Source organism: Sus scrofa, chromosome 4 (assembly GCF_054392235.1).
Source record: "Sus scrofa isolate SSC_HxYL_T2T_F1_AM1 chromosome 4, Sscrofa_HxYL_maternal_Yorkshire_Landrace_v2.0, whole genome shotgun sequence".
Lineage (NCBI taxonomy): Eukaryota > Metazoa > Chordata > Mammalia > Artiodactyla > Suidae > Sus > Sus scrofa.
This window is the reverse complement of record NC_139386.1, coordinates 23,058,587-23,079,901: the sequence shown is the minus strand read 5'-3', so window position 1 is coordinate 23,079,901 and position 21,315 is coordinate 23,058,587. Positions and strand designations below refer to the sequence as shown.

At 36.7% G+C, this 21,315-nt stretch overlaps 1 protein-coding gene across 36 annotated transcripts in view; it reads right to left on the bottom strand.

The window, feature by feature from the left end:
* TRPS1 (transcriptional repressor GATA binding 1) overlaps window positions 1-21,315 on the bottom strand; it is a 246,894-nt gene that overhangs the window by 175,058 nt on the left and 50,521 nt on the right. For all 36 annotated transcript variants that reach the window (XM_021088994.2, XM_085021842.1, XM_085021856.1 and 33 more), the window contains one exon: window positions 8,843-9,972. In XM_021088994.2, coding sequence (XP_020944653.2) covers window positions 8,843-9,972 — 1,130 coding nt within the window. The remainder of the gene's footprint in view (window positions 1-8,842; window positions 9,973-21,315) is intronic.

The window sequence follows — 21,315 nt, the reverse complement described above, 5'->3', positions numbered from 1 at the left end:
TTGTCACAGAAGAGTAAATGAAGTGATTCAATTTAAATGTAGTTCAGTAGAAGTGACAACTAATAAAGTTAGTCATTTTTGTTAATACATACTTTGTTGTCATAAAGGTCTACACATGCAGCACTTGAAATCACTGACACTGTCAAATGTTGGAATGAAAAGCAAGTGAAGAGAGTATTGGAGGGACAAAAACAGAAACAGAATTATAAGGAACAATCTTGTGTTTGCCAAGCAGTGAGATGGGAGGGAGGGATTGGGAGTTTGGGAGTAGTAGATGCCAACTATTACGTAGAGAATGGATAAACAAGAAGGTTTTATTGTCTAGCACAGGGAACTATGTTCAATATCTTGAGATAAGTGGAAAAGAATATGAAAAATAATGTATATGTATGTGCACATTATATACATACACACACACGTATGTATAACTGAATCACTTTGCTATACTATAGAAATTAATGCAATGTTGTAAATCAATTATACTTCAATAAAATATTTTTTAAAAGGAATTATAGATATATAGGTGGATAACCAGATCAATCAACTTTTTTCTTTCTTTTTTTTTTTTTTTTTATGGCTGCATCTGAGGCATATGGAAGTTCCCAGGCTAGGGGTTGAATCAAGGCTACAGGTGTGGTCTATATCACAGCCATGGCAACACTGGATCCGAGTCACATCTGCAACCTACACCACAGCTTGAAGAAACGCCAGGCCAGGAAGCCAACCTGCATTCTCACAGAGACAACGTTGGGTCCTTAACCCACTAAGCCACGAGGGGAACTCCTCAATCAACGGTTAAAAGTTGAAAATTTAATATTCAGCCTTAGTCAAATGTGAAGAAGCAGTCTACAAAATATAATCTGAGGAAACCTGATATTCTAAATGCATAAGATTTCATTCAATCCACTCATCTTGCATTTTTTAATTGAAATAATCTGATGAGTATTTACTCACTGTAATTTGGAGTGTTGGAGAAGGGTGTGGGGTGATTTCACCTTCACATTGTGGAAGTAAACACAGCTAATATCATACAGGAAAGACATTAACTTATAATTCACTTTCAAAAAGAAGATATTCCTATCAAATATTCAAAACGGAAAGATAAGTCTTCTCCTGAACTAGAAAGTAAACAAAAAGTGGGAAGTAAATTACATAACATATTTAACTTATTTAACATAAAATAGAAAGCATGGCAAAAATGTATCTCATTCTAAGAAGATAACTGTTCTTGTATAAAGTCCTCAGGATCATTAAATCTGAAATTTCTAATAAATAATGTATCCAAAAAAAGGTAGTGCAATTGTGAGTTATTTTCCTGATGATTATAATACCCTGGGTAACTTTTTGTCTCACAATGAGAATTTTCAACTTGAACTACAATGGCCATTTCAAGGTTTTACAGGCAACTGATTTATAAGGTATTGTTTAAAAGAACATGACACATAACATACACAAATCTAGATGTAACCATCATGGTAGTCACCCTTTTAGAAACTCTGTTCTAATGCACTGTGTACTTAGCCTTTTCAGATGTGTTGATAATTAAGTGCTTATCATCAGATCTATTCTTCAGAATTAGCAGAGCACACAGTTCATGTTCCTTCCCAGAGCTCTTTTAAGATAGAAACTGAGCAGTAGCTATATATTCATTTGATCAGCACCTGCATCTAATGTTCTTTCCTTCAGCCTGAGTTACATCTAATATATTCAAACACTTTTAAAAACTTTTAATGCATCATGAATCTCTAAACAGATGGATGCTTATCATTACATACACTACCAAAAAATGTGTACATTTTTCCACATTCTAGACGAGGAGGTCAATAATGACTATATTATTGATTTTCAAGTAGTTCTTCAATAAGGGAGGTTGAGCATTTATTCAAATATTTATTGGATATATGTACTGGTGAGACTTCATGCCTCATCTTTATTTAAAATTTTTATTGTGTACTGTTAATCATACCTGTGTACAGACAGAGATATACACATTGATATCTAGGTCTAGCAAAAAAATGAAAACTGGAACATAATTATAGAATGATAAAATATGATTGATTTTTATATATATTCTTTACATAAAGAGAGACAGAGTGACAAAGAGTCTATGCACACACGCACACACACACGCATATGTACACACACACATATATATACAGAAAGAGAGAATGATAGACTTAGGGAGAGAAAATAATAATTATGGTTCAGTTCATACATGTACAGAAGGTATATGGTATATATGTATATAAATATATGTTTATGTATATAGCTTTGTTTGTTTTTGATCTTTGTTAAATAGAATGTGGCTAATAGTCTTCTTTGTTTTTATTCAGCCAAAATTACAAGGCATCCATAGTGTATTCAACTGTCATTTATTCAAATCCACTACTGTATAACATTCCACTGTAAGAAAAATCTACAAGTCATCTAATCTCTTTTGGACAGTTGAGGTTTTTTTCTTGTTTGTTTTTCTTTCTGATGTCTGTTTTGGTTGTTTGGCTCTAAAAAAATACTACTTTGAACATTTTTGCATGTTTCCAATTGCCCTCACACAAGAATTTTTTTCTCAGAAGTGAAATGATGTGGTCTTTGGGAATATAAGAATTTGATATTGCCAGAATTTGCTAAATTCATTTTATAAAGTCATAGGTGCTGATCATTTTAATCCATTATTTATATTTTATCATAACATCTATGTTTTCTGGAATAAATAAAATGACCTCATTTTTTTCTTTGGTTAATATTTGCCTGTTGTAGTTTCATCTATCCTTATCTTTCTGCTATTGAGGTCTACTTTAATTACACTGATTTGAAGGATTATATTCTACATACTATTTTTTTAAAATCTGATTTCTTTTTGCCTTAATGTGTCAAATTTTATAAGCACTTTATACCTGCTTGAAATTCATGTGCATTCTCTAATTGTTGGGCATAGAATTTATACATTTTAAGTTAACCTGCTAATTTATTGTTCTATTTTGAAAATCTTTTCTGTTGAAACTTTAATCAGGGAGGTTTCTTAAAAGGTACTATTGTGATTTCAATTTGTCATATTTTCCCTGTAGTTCCTATTCAACTTTTTGCTTTCCATACATATTTTTTATATTTGTATTTATGTATTTAGAATTATTACATCCCTGACAAACAGAAGCTCTTACCATTAGCAATGACTTTCCCTCCTATGCTTTTTGTCTTAGAGTTTAAATTGTATGGTATTAAGAAAGCTGCTTCAATTTTCCTTTAATTTATATTTGTTTCCATAACTTAGTCTATTTTGTTCTTCCAAACTCTCCACAGCCTTATGCTTTAGGTGTAAAACCTATAAAGAGCTTATAGTTGAATTTTCTTGTTTAACATATTTAATAAGTTCTTTTAAGTGGAAAGTTTAATACACAGGTTATTTAATTAAGATTTCTAGTAGCTGGATGTTTTTAAAAATCACCTTACCTTAAAAATTGTACCCGTCCACTTTTTACCATGTACCCTCTTTTGCCATTAAAGAAAACACTGAATTTTATGGGTGTTCTTTATTTTGTTGTCCATTTTTCTCCTCTATAGCTTTGGAAGTTATGAACTTATTTCCTACTCTTTTATTAGTTACCTTAAAAAATTTCAAAATAAGCATAATGAAGTCCCAACTCACTAACTCTAGATAATTCAAGCACCTTAGAACACTTAATTCTGACCATTCTACCTGTAAAAGCACACAATAGTGCTGTCCAGTATCTGAGTACCTTTTTAACGGCATAAATAAGGCAGGCTATGGTTGTTGAGATTTACAGTTCTCTGGTGTTTGTTTATGTGAAAATGTCTTTGCTCTTATTCTTGGAAGATAGTGTGAAAGACAGGCAATACCTAGGTTGCCTTCCCCCTGCCCCCCTTCAAAACTGTGAATAGCATTGCTTTCTCTTACAGTTTCTGCTGTTAACCTAAGTCTTTTCTGAATAGTTGATCTGTTGTTTCTCTCTAGCTACTCTAAGGAACCTTTCTGCCTTGGCATTTCAATATTTACTACATGTCTACAACTGAATTTTTTGGTATACAGATGGTCCTTGACTTATGACAGTTTGATTTACAATCTTTCAAACTTAGGATGGTGCTAAATCCACATGCATTAGGTAGAAACCATACTTTGAATCTGAATTTTTTCCTGGGCTAATAATGTGCAGGGTATATATTATGATATACTGTCATGATGCTGGGCAGTAGCAGGGAGTCCCAGCTCCCAGTCAGCCACATGATCACAAGGGAACACAACCAACACATTTACAAACATTCTGTACCAGACTACTACTCTGTTTTTCACCTTCAGTACAGTATTAACTAAATTACATAAGACATTCGACACTTTATTATAAAACAGGCTTTCTGTTAGATGATTTTTCTCAACTGTAAAGCAGTGTAAGTGTTCTAAACACATTTAAGTTAGGTTAGGCTAAGCTATGATGTTCAGTAGGTTAAGTAAATGCATAAATGCACTTTTGATTTATGTTATTTTCTACTTACAGCAGGTTTACTGGAACAACCTATCATAAGTTGAAGAAGAGCTACATATCCTGCTTAGTATCAGCTATCCTATTTTGTATCTGTGTATTTATGTCTTTCATCAGTTCTAAAAATTCTTCTGCCATTATCTCTTCAACACTAATCACCTATCTTCCATTTAATATTCTTTTCTTCTAGAACTCCAATTAGAGGTGTGTTAGAACAGCTTATTAAATTTCCATATCCTATATCCACTTTTGATATTTTCCATCCCCTTCACTTTTTGTAAGTATTCTGGCTAATATCTTCAGATTTAACCTCTAATTAACTCATTTGCTCTCAAACGTTTGCTAATCTGTGATTTGATCTATTCGCATGTTTTAAGTTTCAATAATTATATTTGCTATTTGTTTCTTTTTTGAATATTTCTAATCATTTACTGTCTCATGTAGCATGATCAATTTGTAAGTCTAAGTTTCATATCTTTAAACATTTATTATTACTTTGAAATGAAAGTACTGTATCTGAAGTTACTGGGTATCTAAAACTATTATTTACATTTTGTACTGATTTCACATGTAGTGATTTATATTCTTGTCCATATCATGAACTACTATACTGGTGAGTGCATATAAAGTTTATCTTAAGCCATACATAGCATACAGGTGAAAACTGGAGTAGTCGCCTAGAAACAGATTTGTTTCACTTTTGACCAGAGTGACAGGAAGGCAGTGATGCAGAATCACACTAGTCACCTGTAAGGTACCAGCTTAGAGTGAAACCCACAGATTCAACAGTCTCTTCCAGCAACTCCAAGCTTAGCCTTGGTATAATAGCAACATCAATGTCATTATTTGCCCTCAGTGCAGCCTCGTATTCTCTGCTTGCTTTCCCCAGTTTGGGTTTAGTTCACTTTTGATGAAGAGGCAAAGAGAAGAGATTCAGGATTTTCTCTTAATTCACGGAGGTCTAACAAGGCATTAAGAAGTATGTTTTGTTTGGTATAGTTGTGTAAGCAGACAGTTCTCCTATGTATTCCAGGATCATTAAGTTCTAACACTGAAAATGTTGATAAGAATGTAGTCAATCAGAGAATGGGCACATGGTTTAACTGAATAATATATAAGAAAAGAAAAGGAGTGTGAGAAACAAATTTATGAGTGGAATATAACAATTCTGTCATGATGTAAACTATGGGGTATCAATAAGTAAATACAAAACCTAAATAAAGGAGAACTGGCCGAGTTTCACTTGCTAACTGGATAATGCTGGCAGTTCAACTCAGGTTAAACCTGGCTCTTTGAAAAAATGCCCATGGAATGAAACCTACACTAGGTTTTTCTCTGCTAGCTCTAAATCACTCAATGCTTTTCAGCTGCAGTTATTTTACAACTACATAACTTCACACATTGTACAGCTCTCCATGTGTGCTATTTTTTACTACACTATAAGTCTTGTATAAAAGCACTCAGAAGCCTAAAATATTCCAGAGTAATAAGAGGATTGTGGTAAAGATTTCCCAATAAGAATAATATGAATAAACATACATTTAACTAGAAAGATAGTATGGTGATGTGGTAAACTCATCTGCTCTTATATTATCTTCAAAATGTGGCATTTGGGGGGAAGTGCTTTGATGGCTGATGAAGTTTTCAACATCCATGTGACTATTTCTTTTCACATCCCAGGAGCCTCCCCTGTTCAACTTTCAACAGAGTTTCTTTATACTTCCTACCAAGCAATGATTCTCAAAACTGCAAGTGTCCAAATTTCAAATATTTCTATAAGAATTCAAATGAAACAGATATAGACTACTCAGTGCCTTACAGGATCTAGGATCACGCAAACTGCATTAGGGTTTAAGAATAAGGGCAAGAGTATTATAATTACCCAGAGACAAATGCTGCTTATTTTTTTAATCTAATAAAACACTGAAAGGTTGACTTAAATTCAGAATGCACAGACAACTGTCATTTTGTGTGTCCTCAGAAGGGTTCCAAGATCATATAAATGACAAAGATTAAACTAAAACACACCATGGAGATTTTGACTTATTCTTAACTACTGTGAAGTCAAAATCTTACAGGGATTTCATTACCCATCCTATTACCCAACCTGGCACTATGCTAAATCATGCAGATACTCTAGTGAACAAAACAAGACTAGTGTTCTTCCCTCTGAAGCTTTTATTACTAAATATTAAGTAAACTCTGAGATTATTCAATAATATGTTAATTCATACTTTTATTTCTCGGGGGATTTTCTTTTTGTTTAACTAAAACATATGGAATCTCAATTTTTTTTCCAGCCAGATTTTCAAGCAATGGCCTCAGCTTCCTTAAAAAAAAAAAAAAAAGCCACTCATCCAAGAAATCTGGTATCTACATGCATATGTGTGTGTGTGTGTGTGTGTGTGTGTGTGTGTGTGTGTGTGTTTGTATATGTGTGTGTCTGTGGCTGATTTCTTCATGATTTAAAAAAAGCCTCCTCCTTCCAAATAAGAATGGATTATCTAATTTCTACATTGCCAGAGAAATGTACACGCACAATAGGTACCCTAATAAAGCTCAGAAGAAAGCTAATGTCTGCTTACCCCAGAAATAAATTAACATGCAGCGAACATTAGATGAGCCAGAAACACTCACTGCAAGTGTGAACACATATTTGATTGCAGGACTGTGTCTTTCCCAGGGCTGACCTTATAAATTAAACAGTGTAAATCTCAAGGAAGTGTTTTCTGAACATTTAGATTCACTGTGAACATTAGGATGCCCTTCAAATTAACATCTAACATTATTAGTCTATTGTTGGACATAAACTGCTTCATTACTGGGGACTGAGAAAACATACACACACTGGTACGAACACACAACTTTTTGAAAGACTGGGAAGCGCTGTTTAAAACTTCGGGATGTAAAAATTAAAATAACTAGATTTTTTTTTTACACGAGGGTATTGAGTCTGCATATGGAAAAGCACTTAAAATAGTAAAGAAAACCCTTCACTTTGATGCTTAGAGCCTCAATAACAAGAAAGTACCTGATACTCACAAAGTAATATCTGAATACATGACACGACCAAAATTGTGCAGAACTAATTCCTATTTACAACCAAATCTCAGTTTAAATGCTCCTTCCTCAAGGGGACATTTCCTCATTACCATATATGAGGCTAAGTTGTTATTATATCCAAACAAAGTTGTCTCTCTCCTTCCTGACACTCATCACTCTTATAATGATGTGCTAAGACCTTCCCTACTAATCCATAACTTTCATAAGGGCACAATATTTTTCTTCCTTTCTCCTTTAAAATCAGTGCCTGGTACCATGTGCATTTTTGGAGATAATTAGTTAAGGAATGAATATATAAGTGAAATAAAGATATGTGTTCTAAACTCATCTCTAGAAAGTAAGGAGGATTAATTGGCAAAGTTAATGTCCATAATGAGAACAGGATGAAAGTAGAAAGAAAACACTGATACACACTACACCTATGTATGAATCTAAAACAGCTTAAGCAGCTTTACTCCCTCAGCATGTACGGAAACCCAAAGTCACACATGTTACAGAATTCTCACCTGCAGACTACTGTCTGTATGCAAAACAAGGATGTTGCTTAACCTTTTAAACCTAGAAGAATATCTGATTTCATTTTAAAAGAAAATGAGCAACATGTTCTCAAGCGGATGGTTTGCCAGTTGGAAAAGAGAATAGAACATATTATAGTGGTTTCTTTCATCTGGAAGCTGCTCGATCAAAAATCATGGCATCTGGAGTCATATTTAACAAGGACTAATAATCTAACTGCAGTGAAGCCATCACCATTATCAACACCACTTCAAATTTCAGATGTTAAAAAACATAAGAGAAGACAGTTTGAAACAACGATCAAATTAAAATCTGTGGGTATCACACCTCCAGGTATATAATCTGCACTTCTATGACCTTATACCTGATCTTGTTCTAGAACGTCCACCAGCCTCCACAATCATTCTCATCAGTCCTTGGGTAAGGAGTTTCCCCACTGTGGCACAGTGGAAACGAACCCGACCAGTATCCATGAGGATGCAGGTTCAATCCCTGGCCTCGCTCAGTGGGTCAAGGATCCAGCATTGCCGTGAGCTGTTGTTTAGGTCACAGACACGGCTCAGATCTCACGTTGCTATGGCTGTGGCGTAGGGTGGCAGTTGTAGCTCCGATTTGACCCCTAGCCTGGAAACCTCCAGATGCTGCAGGTGCAGCCCTAAAAAGCAAAATAACTAACTAAATAAGCAAATAAGTAAATAAATAAATTTTGGGGTCAGCCCTCTGGACATTTTCCATCATTTCCTCACCACTGTCCCTCCCACCAGGCTTACCTGTAGTGTCGGGAAATCTCTTCTTCCACCTGGGTAATGAAATCACATTTGGTACATGAGTGTTCTTTGCTTTCCTTGACCGCCTGCTGCCCATCCGATCCTTGCAGGTGATTGCCTTCTTGTTTGACATCCGATGCTTGCGCATCATGTGCGCTCTCGTAATGGAAGAGGAGCACGTCCACGTCAGGGGTGGAGAAGGAGCACTGGTGGCACTGGTGTTTGACTCTCGAGCTCCCGGCCGCCCCAGGAGACAAGTGCAAAAGCAAGAGTGCACAGTGGGAACAATTACTTTTTCTACAAGCAAATGGATAAGTGATTTCTCCAAGGTGCTTTTCTGGGCTGCAAAGGCCTCTGGGACAGAATGGACAGTGTTTAATGGTACACTTATGAATGTTATGGAGCTGCTGATAATGGCGGAGGAGTGGCCCCACCACAATCACATCGGGGCCGTGGCTTTTGGAATATCTAAAGTCGCAGAACTGACAATTGTAGCTCGTGACCATATTGTCCTCTGCTCCCTTGCTGGCGAAGTCCTTCTTTTTCGCCCCACTAGAGCCCTTCTCTGCCTTGGCCATGGGCTCCCCTTCTGCACTTTTGGCTAGATCATTCTGATTAATGACAGAGCCCCTGGAGAGCTTATCATTCAATTCTGGATTAAGGCTGCCAGACTGGGTTCCTCCGTGCTGCTTGCTATAATGTTCTAGCAGCTTCAGTGAGCTCGAAGACTCACAGCTGAAACTACAAAATTTACACCAGTAGTAACTGGTGGCCTCTGTACCATTTTGTCTCGAGGAATCGAGGGGCTTGATGGGCACTGAGTAGCCAACAGGCGTGTCATCTCCCGCCTTGACTGTGATCTTGTCCTGCCACTTTCCCAAGTCTCCAGAATCACTGGACCGAAGTGCAGGGATGGATTTGTTAGAGTTTTTCTCTGAAGGTTTTGCACCCTCAGAGGAGGGGAGAGAAGTTTTTATTTTGTTTGGATGAGTCTGAAGAAAATGCTGTTCTAGTTCCGTTGATGAGTTGCCCATATAAGTGAAATTGCAGAATTTACAGCGGAAGTACTTGGTGTTTCCTTGGCAATCTGGTGTTTTCCGTCCAATGCCAATGAATGTTCCACCTGAAGTGACCTGGCATAGAAGAAACGGATGTTACTCTAAAGGTATCATTAATTCAGCGCTCTCTGTAGGAGGGAGGAGGTGACACTGCCAAGTATTTCACATCAAAAAATATAATAGGACTTCTGCTTATTATGAAATCATTGAATAATCAGAGCCAAAGAAATTCACTCTTCATTACTCAATCACGACTCTATAAGAGGCTCATTATGCTAAACATTTTTGGCCAAAGTATCAGATGAGGGTAAGTAATACAAGTACCACAGCTAAGTCAAAGGATTTAACAATCTATACATTTAAAAAAAAAAAAAAAAACTAAGAAGACAACTTTCAGTTAAGGAGTTTTTACTACTGCTTCCTTCAAATCACATGCCCATGGAAGCATCCAAATCATGTGGTAATTTCTTCTCACAAAGCTAAGGGCTGCTGTCAAAACCAGAGGCAGTTGCTCAGAGATTACTCAATGCAGACATCCTCCAAGGAAATCGTCTGTTCAGTTTCTACCGCAGTGAGGCTGCAGGCAAAGATGAAGTCTATCTTTTGGAGAAAATAAAGGTGCTAAATGACCACACGAAATGGTTTATAATTAAAGCCCAAGCATGCACAACTGGACTGAAAAGTAAAATGAATGCAGTGAGCTTGAGATCTTGGAGAAGGAGGACCAATGCAAGGAGTTTAAAGTGTTTCCCAACCCAGGGCAAATGAAAAGAAGGAAACCTTCCAGGGCCTTATCTGATGAAGGCTTTGTCTCAGAGCAAACACTCAGGCCCTCCTGTGGCTGGGCCACGGGGATAGTCAAGGGCCAAAATGAGATCATTCCACCCTAACAATTACCACAGCTCTACCGTCTATCCAAAATTATAAAATTGTGTACAGTGTTAGGGAAATGAAGCCTTCAAAGGGCGTTTTATAGAAAACTCTTCTCTGAGTGCACCGCAGCAGGCAGCTTAATGAAGTTCCACCATCCAGAAGCCAAAATTCTTAGTTTAAAACGGTGTTTCTGAGAGAAATCTCTAAAGGAGAAGAGATTTCCTCTCTCAACAATCAGGGAATTTTTGGATTTTTCCAACAACCAGATGTAATAGATTAAGCACGTGGCATAATCGTGTTCTGCTAGCTTCAACAGCTGCTCAAAAATGACATGTGTGATCACTGCCCATATCCAAATCACTCCATGAGAAAAGTCTTGAGCGTCTCAAAATCATTTAAAAGATCCTACCTAATATGCAAATAGCATTCCTTTAACGCACTGAGAGGTCTGTTTGTACTCTACTGTAGAGGACTAAGATCGAAGTCCGCTCTGCCACTTAAAGAGATGTATGACCTGAATAAAATTACTTAACCTCTCTGGCCAACAGCTTCCACCATGGGGGCAACCTGTAAACTTATTTCCAGGATCACAGCTCTAGATGTGTGTGAACGTATCACCAGCACATTTACTGAACAGTAAGATAATAATTCATGAACATCTCCCACAGCCCTTCATGGAAGGATGAGAGTGTTCCCCTCACTGGGAACACCGAGATTTCAGTCTGTCAACAGCACAGCATTTTCTAACCAGAAGGGCAAAAATGGGGACACCCTTCCAGGCAGCAACTTGACAGTTAATCACAGGTGTGAAGGATGTCCCAACCAGACCACCCATTCTAACCTAGCACTTTAGTGATCAAAGCAACTAAAATTTGCACCGAAATGTAATGCATAATATCATCAGACTCCTCCATCTCTTTCCCAATTCACTAGAGGTGAGAAGAAACCTTGTTTTCAAAAACAAAAAAAATCTTTCAATGGGATGCCACCAGCCCAGGTACTTTGTTCAAGAACTTCAACTTGAATCAGAAAAAGCATATTCAGAAGTATCCCAATCTTCTCTGATGTAAGCAAAGAAAGTCAGTGTACAAAATCTAGAGACAGAAATTTGCTTCTTTTAGCTACCACACTAATTCGGAGTTGCCTAGTTTCCCTAACAGAAAAGGTTGTGAACTTCGGCTAGTAGTTCCTGAGAAACCACAACATATCATCACTCTTTTCTTTGATTTTGCAATCTTCCAGTCTCATGTTCCATGTCCACACTGGGAGGGCTGCACAAAGAGCACATACCTTCTTAAGAAAGCCCTAAATGTAGGATTTTGCAATGAACTAAAATTATTACTATGCATCACAGCATCTCTTCCAGTGTCTGACATCAACTTTAAGGGTCAGAAAATCCACGCTAAGAAAGACTACTACTTGGTGAAAAGGACATTTCATACCAAAAACCTCCAGGAAACCATTTCGGTCTAGGATTAACTAAGCTACTATAAAAGCTGCATTAAAACTTTTAAGTTGGTAGTGTCTGTGTCTAAAAGTTGTGTTTTCAGCCAACTCCATTATTTAGGATGTTATTAATGGTAATATATTTTATGTCAGAAAGTGCCTTCATCTTACTGCCTTTTCAAAAACCACCCAGTCAACCCAACAATACAAGGATCTCATTTAATGGCAAAAACAACAAACACTGACACCTGTATAGATTATCAATTTGCCTTCTCGGTAAATAGCAGCTAATCATTTTAGTATTATATATTATTAAAAGTGAATGTAACATTAGAATTATATATCTGACATATTATAAAAGCCAACTGAAAAACATAATTACTCAGTATTTCATTCCTTTTCCCTTTCCAAAAGAAGGTCTTTGTGGCCATTTTTTATACTTTCACTTAAGTCATAGTGAAAGATGACTAATGTATATCATTTAACTGCCATTCTGAGATAAAACAAAATTTATTATTTTAGAACACCATACCTAAGACTACTGACCATTTTCATTTTATTTTCATGATTCACAAAAATACTTAAAATAATTCTTTTCTGGGTTAAACATGAAACACAGCAAGAAGAGTTAATGTAAAATCAATGTTTTGCAGCAATAGTCTATTTAGTCTTATTGCCAGGAAATAGCACCTACACACCCATAGCATTATTTCAAACTTTCCAAATGGTTGAACCCAGCAACGAACAGAAAAAACGTATTCCCTAACTACCACTGTACTAAAAAGATATTACAAGCAGAACAAAGAGTATAAACTTTAATCTTTCCTCTTTTGCTAACCAAACCTATAATGATAACCCATTAATCCACCAGTACATTTCTTTCTTTCTTTCTTTCTTTCTTTCTTTCTTTCTTTCTTTCTTTCTTTCTTTCTTTCTCTTCCTTCTTTCCATCTTTTTTGTCCATGCCCACAGCATGTGGAAGTTCCCAGGAAGGGACCAAACCCAAGCCACAGGAGCAACCCAAGCTGTTGTAATGACAACACCAGATCCTTAACCTGCTATACCACAGGAGAATTCCAATACAGCATTGCCCTTGATACAGATATCAATGCTGTAAAGATTCCTATTAAACTGCAAATTCTGTTTGGACCAAAAATTCCATCTACTCATTCATCCTATCAGTACCTATTGAGTATTTAACTTGTGCTAACCTTTGTGATGGATATCAGGATACAATGGTGAACAAGGTAGACCTCATCTCTGCTTTTAAATTATTTATATTTTAAGATCAAAATTTGTAGATGAAATCCTTTATTCATTTGTATATAGCTTTATTTGCATTTCCTTGCTCCCAAGGGAAGTTCTCAAGGTAAATCTTGTGCAAAGACACATTACTTAGCCTCCTGGCACCTCAGTTTCCTCATCTTTATGGATATAAATGCTATTGCATGCCTTGCCATTTTATAGGGTTATTGTGAGGATCAGCTGAGAGGATGCACCTGAGAGTCATTTGCAAAGTCTAGATCAATGCTGGGCAACAGAACTCTCTGAGATTATGGAAATGTTCTGTGGTCTAACCTGTCCAACATGGCAACCACTCGCCACACATGGCTCTTGAGCCCTTGGAATAGAGCTGGTGCAACTGAACAACTGATTTTTTAATTTATGTCATTTTTATGAATTTTTCATAAATTTAGTTTCAATTATCTGAAATATAAATAGCTACACAGAGCTACCAACTACCATATCAGACAGCACACTCTACAGTACTATTCACATGAAAGGGATTATTATTTCAAAAAACGAACTGTCTAATTGAATTTCTCCTGACAGTGAGATGAAGACTATACAAGGGGGAGTAGTGAAGCCAACCTCAAATACTTGTCTGGTATTCTTAGCTGTAAGCAGAAAAGTTTAGTTCTGCTGTTACTAAGCCAATGCTTCCACTTACATTCCTTCTTGGATGGAAGGATGCTATTTCATTCATCATTGGAAGTAAAAGGGAACCCGATACATCTTGGTTGAAAGAATGAGCTATATACTGGAGATGTAAATCTCCCCATTTACTTGCGATATAGAAGCAATACTAATTCATGGCCCATTATCACCGACTCTACCTGAAAATACGGGCTTCTTCAAAAAATAGGACAAACTGCATCTTTCTCCCAAAAACAAATGACAAATGGAGACATTCCCCTGTGAATATGAGTTATAAGGAAACAACCAAGATACCTGTTAAGGCGTGAAAAAGGACAGGTTTTTAAGCTGTTTTTCACTAGCGACTATGATGTTTTTTGATTTTTGGTTTTTTTTAACCTCAGTTTTTCTTCCACGTAGTACTATTTCTTCCATGTAGTATGTTCCATGTTTTTCCTTTATAATTTATCTACATATGGCTTTTCAGAAAAATGTTTCATGTTTCATGTGGAAGTTAAAAATATAAAAGGCTGGCTTTTTTCAAGGTCTTCCACCTCAATTTAGCTCTTTCTGCCTAATAATATGGAACAAAACCTAGTAAGAATAGTATCTAATAGAATGTGTCAAAGGAAAAGATTTGTTAAAGCCTCAGAACTCTTAAAATGACACTTTAGCACATGTACTTATTTTCAACGGAACAAAAAGAGTTGTTTGAACTAAACACAAACTCTTCCTCAGATGTGGTTCGTTTTCAAGTGCTGTAATTGATAGCAACAGAGACAATTAGGAGGGTACTAATTTAAAAGGACTTGAGGTTACGGGCTGATAGTCAAAAAAGTCAAACCTTGACAATAAAAAAGCTAAGTTGTTAAAAAAATCACTGTTCAAACATTGCAGTCACAAATAAAGTGAAGAAATCTGTCAGGGCCAATCTTGGCTGAAAATAACTCTAGTCAGCATCAACATGCTAATCAACCTAGGCGATGTTTGTGCGTCGTACAGTGCTTTGAAAAACACTACAGAATACAGAGTGTGCCTCAATGATACACCTTTGATGGAAATTAAAAATTTAAAAATTTCAATAAGGAATCTAGTTAAACGGCAGTCAATTCAGTCTCATGACATCATAGCTGATTCCTTGTGCTGCTGGAGTAAATCCCATAAACATTGTTGTCATTTGGAACGACAGGAACGAAAACAATGGTAGAAGGGGCAAATATAAGGGTAATATACTAACCATTCTTAATTATCTACATTTTTACAATAAGCTTTTTGGATTGCAATAATAAAGTCTCTCCCAAACTGGTTTTTTCACTTTACTGAGCATAATATCAATCTAATTTTCTATGGTTATTTGGTATTTGGACTGATAGAAAACCAGTAAAGTCAGTCTCACTAATTTAGAAGATAATCTTTTAGGGGGAAAGATGCAAAAGAAAACAAAAAAATGCAGTGCAAGTGGATGATAAGGCTGAGTACATTAAGCATAGCATTCAATCCGCCATCGCTGCTGGCTCTTGATGGAAATAAACAATAACTGTGTGTTTGCTCTAAAGAGTGTCTTAATGGGAAAACAGAGTTGAATCACTTTGGAACATCCTTCCTCCAGGGAAACATGATTTGTGGCATGCCTACCATGTGCCAAGAAGACCCAAAGAAATGACAAAGTCCCAAACTCCCAACATGTCTGGGTTTTAGTGCAGAAAAGTTCCCAAGTAAGTAGATAACAGTGGAATATGTGTTTCTGCTGAGGGATGTATCAGGTTCCATGACCACACAAAGGAAAAGCACCTAACCTACACTCACTGGTCTGCAAAGGCTTCCAGAAGGAGGTGACAAGCGAGCTGTGGACAGATGAGTTGGCATTTGAGATGTGTCTCAAAGGCAGTGATCTCAGAAAAGCTTTTCAGGTACAAGAAACAAAATAATGAGCATAAATGAAGATGAAATGGTGCAAGTTGCTCTCAGGAAATGTGGAAGAAGTCTGGGGGTGAGAATTTGGGAAAGTATTTCTTAACAGAGAGTCTATATTGAATTATACAGGTGTAATTAAAATGATGTACTTTTTTATAGAAAGTAAACTTACACTACAAAAGACAGAAAGACTGATCTGTCAGTGGAATCTTTTTCAAATTAAAGAAAGGAAGGAGAAAGGGTAACAGGAAAGGGGGAAGAAAGAAAGATTAAGAGGAAGGAGGAGAAAAAAAGAAACAGAAACCAAAGGAAGGAAGAGAGTTGAAAAGAGAAGGGAAAAGAAAGAGAAAGATAATAAGGAAAGAAACCACTAAGAATTTGCTAAGTAAACATAAGGGCGGTGCCAGGGAAAGAATAAAGAAGGAAAAAAGGGGACAAATCACTCCATTGTTCGGGGAGAGATACAAATCAGAAAGACATCAGGGGAACTGACATTTCCAGCCTGACTAACTTGAAACTGGGAGTCTAGAAGAAAAGGAGACACAAAAAGTTGTTTTAGGGTAGGAGCTAACAACTTCACTTCTACTCATGTTGACTTGGAGGTGCCAGGTGGAATATCAAGGTGGAGCTGCCTCTCCATCAGCTGGAAAAACAGGTCTTAGAACAAACCACTGCTTATTGTAAGATTCCCAACATGTTACTGGACTCATGAGAGAATCCAGGTGTTTTTTAGTCTTACATCAACAGATCACCTCTATAGTCAAGGAAAAGCACTAGGCAAGTAGACTCTCTCTGAATTCCCAGATCCTCAAGGCAGATCCCACCTTTCTTCACTGTCAGCCTCTGGGGAACTCACACAGCCCTGAGCAGGTGAGGGACTTGGTACACACTCAAATTAGACACTTTGATATTTGGACGGAGAGAAAACCAGTAAATCTTAGAGTCAGTCTCACTAATTTAGAAGATAATCTAAAGTTTATTCTAAATCTAAAGTAAATCTCGATTTCTCTGCCTCCACACCCAATCCTGTACTTTCTTGTACGTAAATAACAAATTTCGATTATACGGCCTTGAAGAACGTAAATGGAAGCTGGGTGCATCCCTTTAGGCATGTATTCTTGATAGAAAAACCAACCTAGACTATGCCTAATAACTAGAAGTGGGGAATACAACTCTAAATTCCTGAAACGCAGTCTTCCAAATGAAGAGGATATGAAATCAATCAAATATGTGGATGAAGTGTCCCATCCTATGGGAATAAAACATTGTCTCCTTAATGGATGAAAGCGAAATTTGGCCCTTACACAATCTATCAGAACTAGTTTCTGTAGGCAAAGTACCAGTGAAAATGAATCACAGTAATTAAGTAAAAAGACAAATCAGCAAAACTAAGGTTCTTTTCAACAATTTCAATTATAAGCTGGTAAGTGCAAGTAAGGCAGCATTACACTACAGAGACTGGATAAGAGTTAACCTCAGAGAAATCGCTGAAGTCCCCAAATTCAACATGACTCACAGAGTATGCATAAGGCAGCCTGGAGTCTTCTATCTCCTCCTTCACATGCAGATGTCCTAGCTTTCATTGCTTTTCTACTTGCAGTGACCTCGGTCTTGTAACTGGGAAGGCCATATAACATAGTGGTTGTGAAGACAGGTTTCTGTAGCCCACCTACCTTGGTTTACACCCCATTTACCTGACTGCCACAACTGTAGGCCTGGGCAGGTGACTTTTATTCTTATATGCCTGTTCCCTCATTTTTCTTTTCAAATGGACATAATGGTAGTGTCATCTTCAAGGGTTTTCATGAAGATGAGTTAATCAATACATGTTATGAGCTTAGACCTACATACACACATAAACCCTTAATAAACATTAGCTATTATTAGTAGTAAATCCAACTTGGGGTGGGGGGAACTGGAGATTTGTAAAATTTGATAACATAAGCTAAAAATGAAAGGGCAGATCAAATGAAAAGTAATACAAAAAAATACATTTCACATTTGATTTTCAATCAAAATTAAACAAGGCTGCAGCAGAGACTGACAGAACACTGCAAATCAACTATGATAAATAAAATTTTAAAAAGATTAAACAAGGTCTTCTCTGATTTTCTGAACATGCATAATATTTACTTCAACCTTTAGAATCATATGATGAAGAATTCAAGAGGTCTCTGGTTGAATGATTCTCAGACACAGACTCCATGCAGGAAATCAGAAAATGAAAGAAAACTGCTCTCTTTCTCCCAACTTTCCTGGAGTTAAGCACACACGACGTATGTATCTGTGTTTCCAACAGCTGCGTGTGTGCTGTCATTACAAAGACCCAAGAAACAAAAAGCACTGAATAATCCTCTGACTTGGTATGGTTAGCAGGACATGCCATTTGAGGATAAAATTTTTATTAAGAGTTGAATGATGCCAAATTTGATTGAATGCCCTGATAACCATGATTCTTTCTTCTAAACATTCTGCCCAGAGAGCAATACAGACATTCAAGAAAGTGATACATGTTCTCTCAAGGATGGCAAATAAACTGAAAAATCAAAGAGGGACTGACATTTATCGCAGTGACCCCCTGTAACAAAGCCAAATGGAGATGTCACCACCATGCAGGTAAAAGGATTAGCGAAGGTGGTCAAACTACTCAATTCCAGCCGGGTGGCTCCATTATCCAGCTCGGCCATCTTCATGACGAAAATAACCTGGTAAACGCCTGAGCCTTGCTTTGCTTTTATGGCCTTAGGGTGAGCATATGCTTTATTTTGCAAACTTTACTACTTGTTAAAGAGACACAGTCCCGAAAATAAGTATGGGTTCATATGCCAAACACTCTGTACTCCAGAGAGAGGGTCTGAAGTGATTTAAGTCTCATTCACCAGTTTTTTCTAAAGAGTAATTGTCCTCAGCTCAGAAAAACAAAGCAACAGAACCTGCTAAGATCTACAACTTCCCTCCTGCTCCAGATCAAAGGAAACAGCAAGGCAAAATAAATAAATAAATAAATAAATAAATAAATAAATAAATATTTGGAAGCCAGATTCAAGAAAAGCCAAAAGAGACCAAAATGAGATTCATGTTCCCTAGACTTTTTTTTTTTTTTTTTTTTTTTTTCCCAGACCAAACTGTAAACCCCTGTTCAAATGAACCTACCCGGGGCATGTGTCAGGAATCTATAAAGCTCAGAGAGTTAAATACGTTGAAAAGATAAATACAAAGGATGACTTCCTAGCTCAAAAATCTGTTCTTCCTGCTTCTAACATGACATGTTGTGCAACTCTGATATAAAATATTTACAAAACAGAAACACAGTACTCCTAGCTCAAACATAAGACAGTCACTGGTAAGTTAAGAGTGAGATTCTTTCATTAACCTTAAAATTTCATTAAGGGCCAAAATGCATGTAGTAGCTGACATCCTATAGCTCCTTCCTAGGGGTACTGAATAATGCAGACTAACAGGAAAGATTTCCTAATTATGAAAAGGCAACATATACTTCGTGAGCATTTATAAACTTGGGAGCGCTTCAACACTTTCCCGTGGGAAGCACAACTTGACAGGACTCTGACTTTTATAACCTGATCTGAGGGCTAAGAGCTCCCCCATAAAGATGACGCAAACACCCTAATGTACCACACATTAAGCCCTAATGAAACAGCAAAGTCCGCGTTTAACAGCGAAGGCCTCCAGTTCGGCCATGGTTTAAATATAAGCATAATAAAGCAGATTAAAAAGAAAGAGGCTGTAATTACTTTTTGAAGAACTCAATCTCTTGTCCTATTACGGGTCTATATATGAGCCTCAAAGGCTGAATATAGGTAGTAAAAAATACATGAAGGGCTTCCCAACCATGCCACATCCATTATTTTAAAAAAATGTAACCATGCAGGGGAAATTTAAAAATTGAGAAACTAACATCCCAGTCAGGTCAATGAGTCCTAAGCTAGCCATTATATCCATCCCTGTTTTTTTCTTGGGAAAGACCCCTATCTCGCTTGACTTTAGGGCTGGGCCTGCTACCTCACGGGGAGGACATGACTGTCCTGATTTGATGATGATCCTTTAAAACAACCTCCATTATCTGGCCGGGGCTTTGTTGACTATGAAGCACAAAGAAGCATTGTTGGTGACACTATTTTTACAAATCTGCGATTCTTTGGCTTTGTGATGTGTAATAAAATTTACACGGAAGTGGATATTTTCAGGGCAAGTATGTCTAAACTTCCATTAGTAACACCAAATAGGTATCAAACCATCTGAATCAGGAACTCAAAATCTTATAATCTGTTTCAATTATTTCTTCCCCCAGTGGTCTAGCTCCTGTTTGCACTCAAGTCAGTTCAAATTATTTAAAACTATCCATGTCAAACCAAAATATAGATCAAAGCCACAGAGTTTTTAAGTCCTCTACTTCTGGCTTCTGCTCCTTTTTTCTTGGCCTAAAATGTCATAAATCTATCATTAACTACCAACTGTCCTGAAGGTTTAAGAAAAAAAAAAAGGTTTAAGTTAAATTGAAAAAGATTAATGAATCAGTCATCTATGACTTCAACCAGCCAAAGTACAGATTATATCAATAATTCCTGAAACTGAATAATTATCTGTCTATAATCCTTGTATTTACCAATATCTTTTTATCAGAATACACACAAGCCATTAATGTGCTATCAATTTCTGACAAAACTGCATTAAAGAAATTCTGTAGTCAGCATTTTATTTCCCACAGCTTTTAGTCTCCACACAGTTCAAATGCCAAGGAAAGAAACTCAAACAGCATTTCAGCAACACAAACATATGTGGGTTAAAAAGGGGGATTTCAGATTTGCTCTTATGCAACTGAAGCATATAGAGAAGCTGTTTGTTACTTCAGCATAAAAATATTAATGTTATTATCCTTTATATTTGTTTCTGCGTCAACATCTGGTGTGTGTGTCAAGTATTCGAGATCAGCGTTTGGCCTAAAGTATATTTAGTGGGCTTTTCCCAGACTGAAGAAAGTTAACTCTCTTTAGGCTTCTTTCTCTCGACAACTGTTTCTTTGAAAGAATCACCCCCTTTTTCCATAGATTGCTGTTTTCTATTTTTAGCCGTATTATCTCTCTTTGAAAAAAAAAATTGATTTCAACAAGATTATCTCTCTGGAGGCGATTCCTACCTTTTCTGTCTTTTTTACTGGGTGCTGCTGCAAGGATTTAGGAGACCAGAGTCTAGGATCAGCTGTTTTATTTCTAGTTCTATTAGTTCAAACTCAGATAGCTCCCCACATCT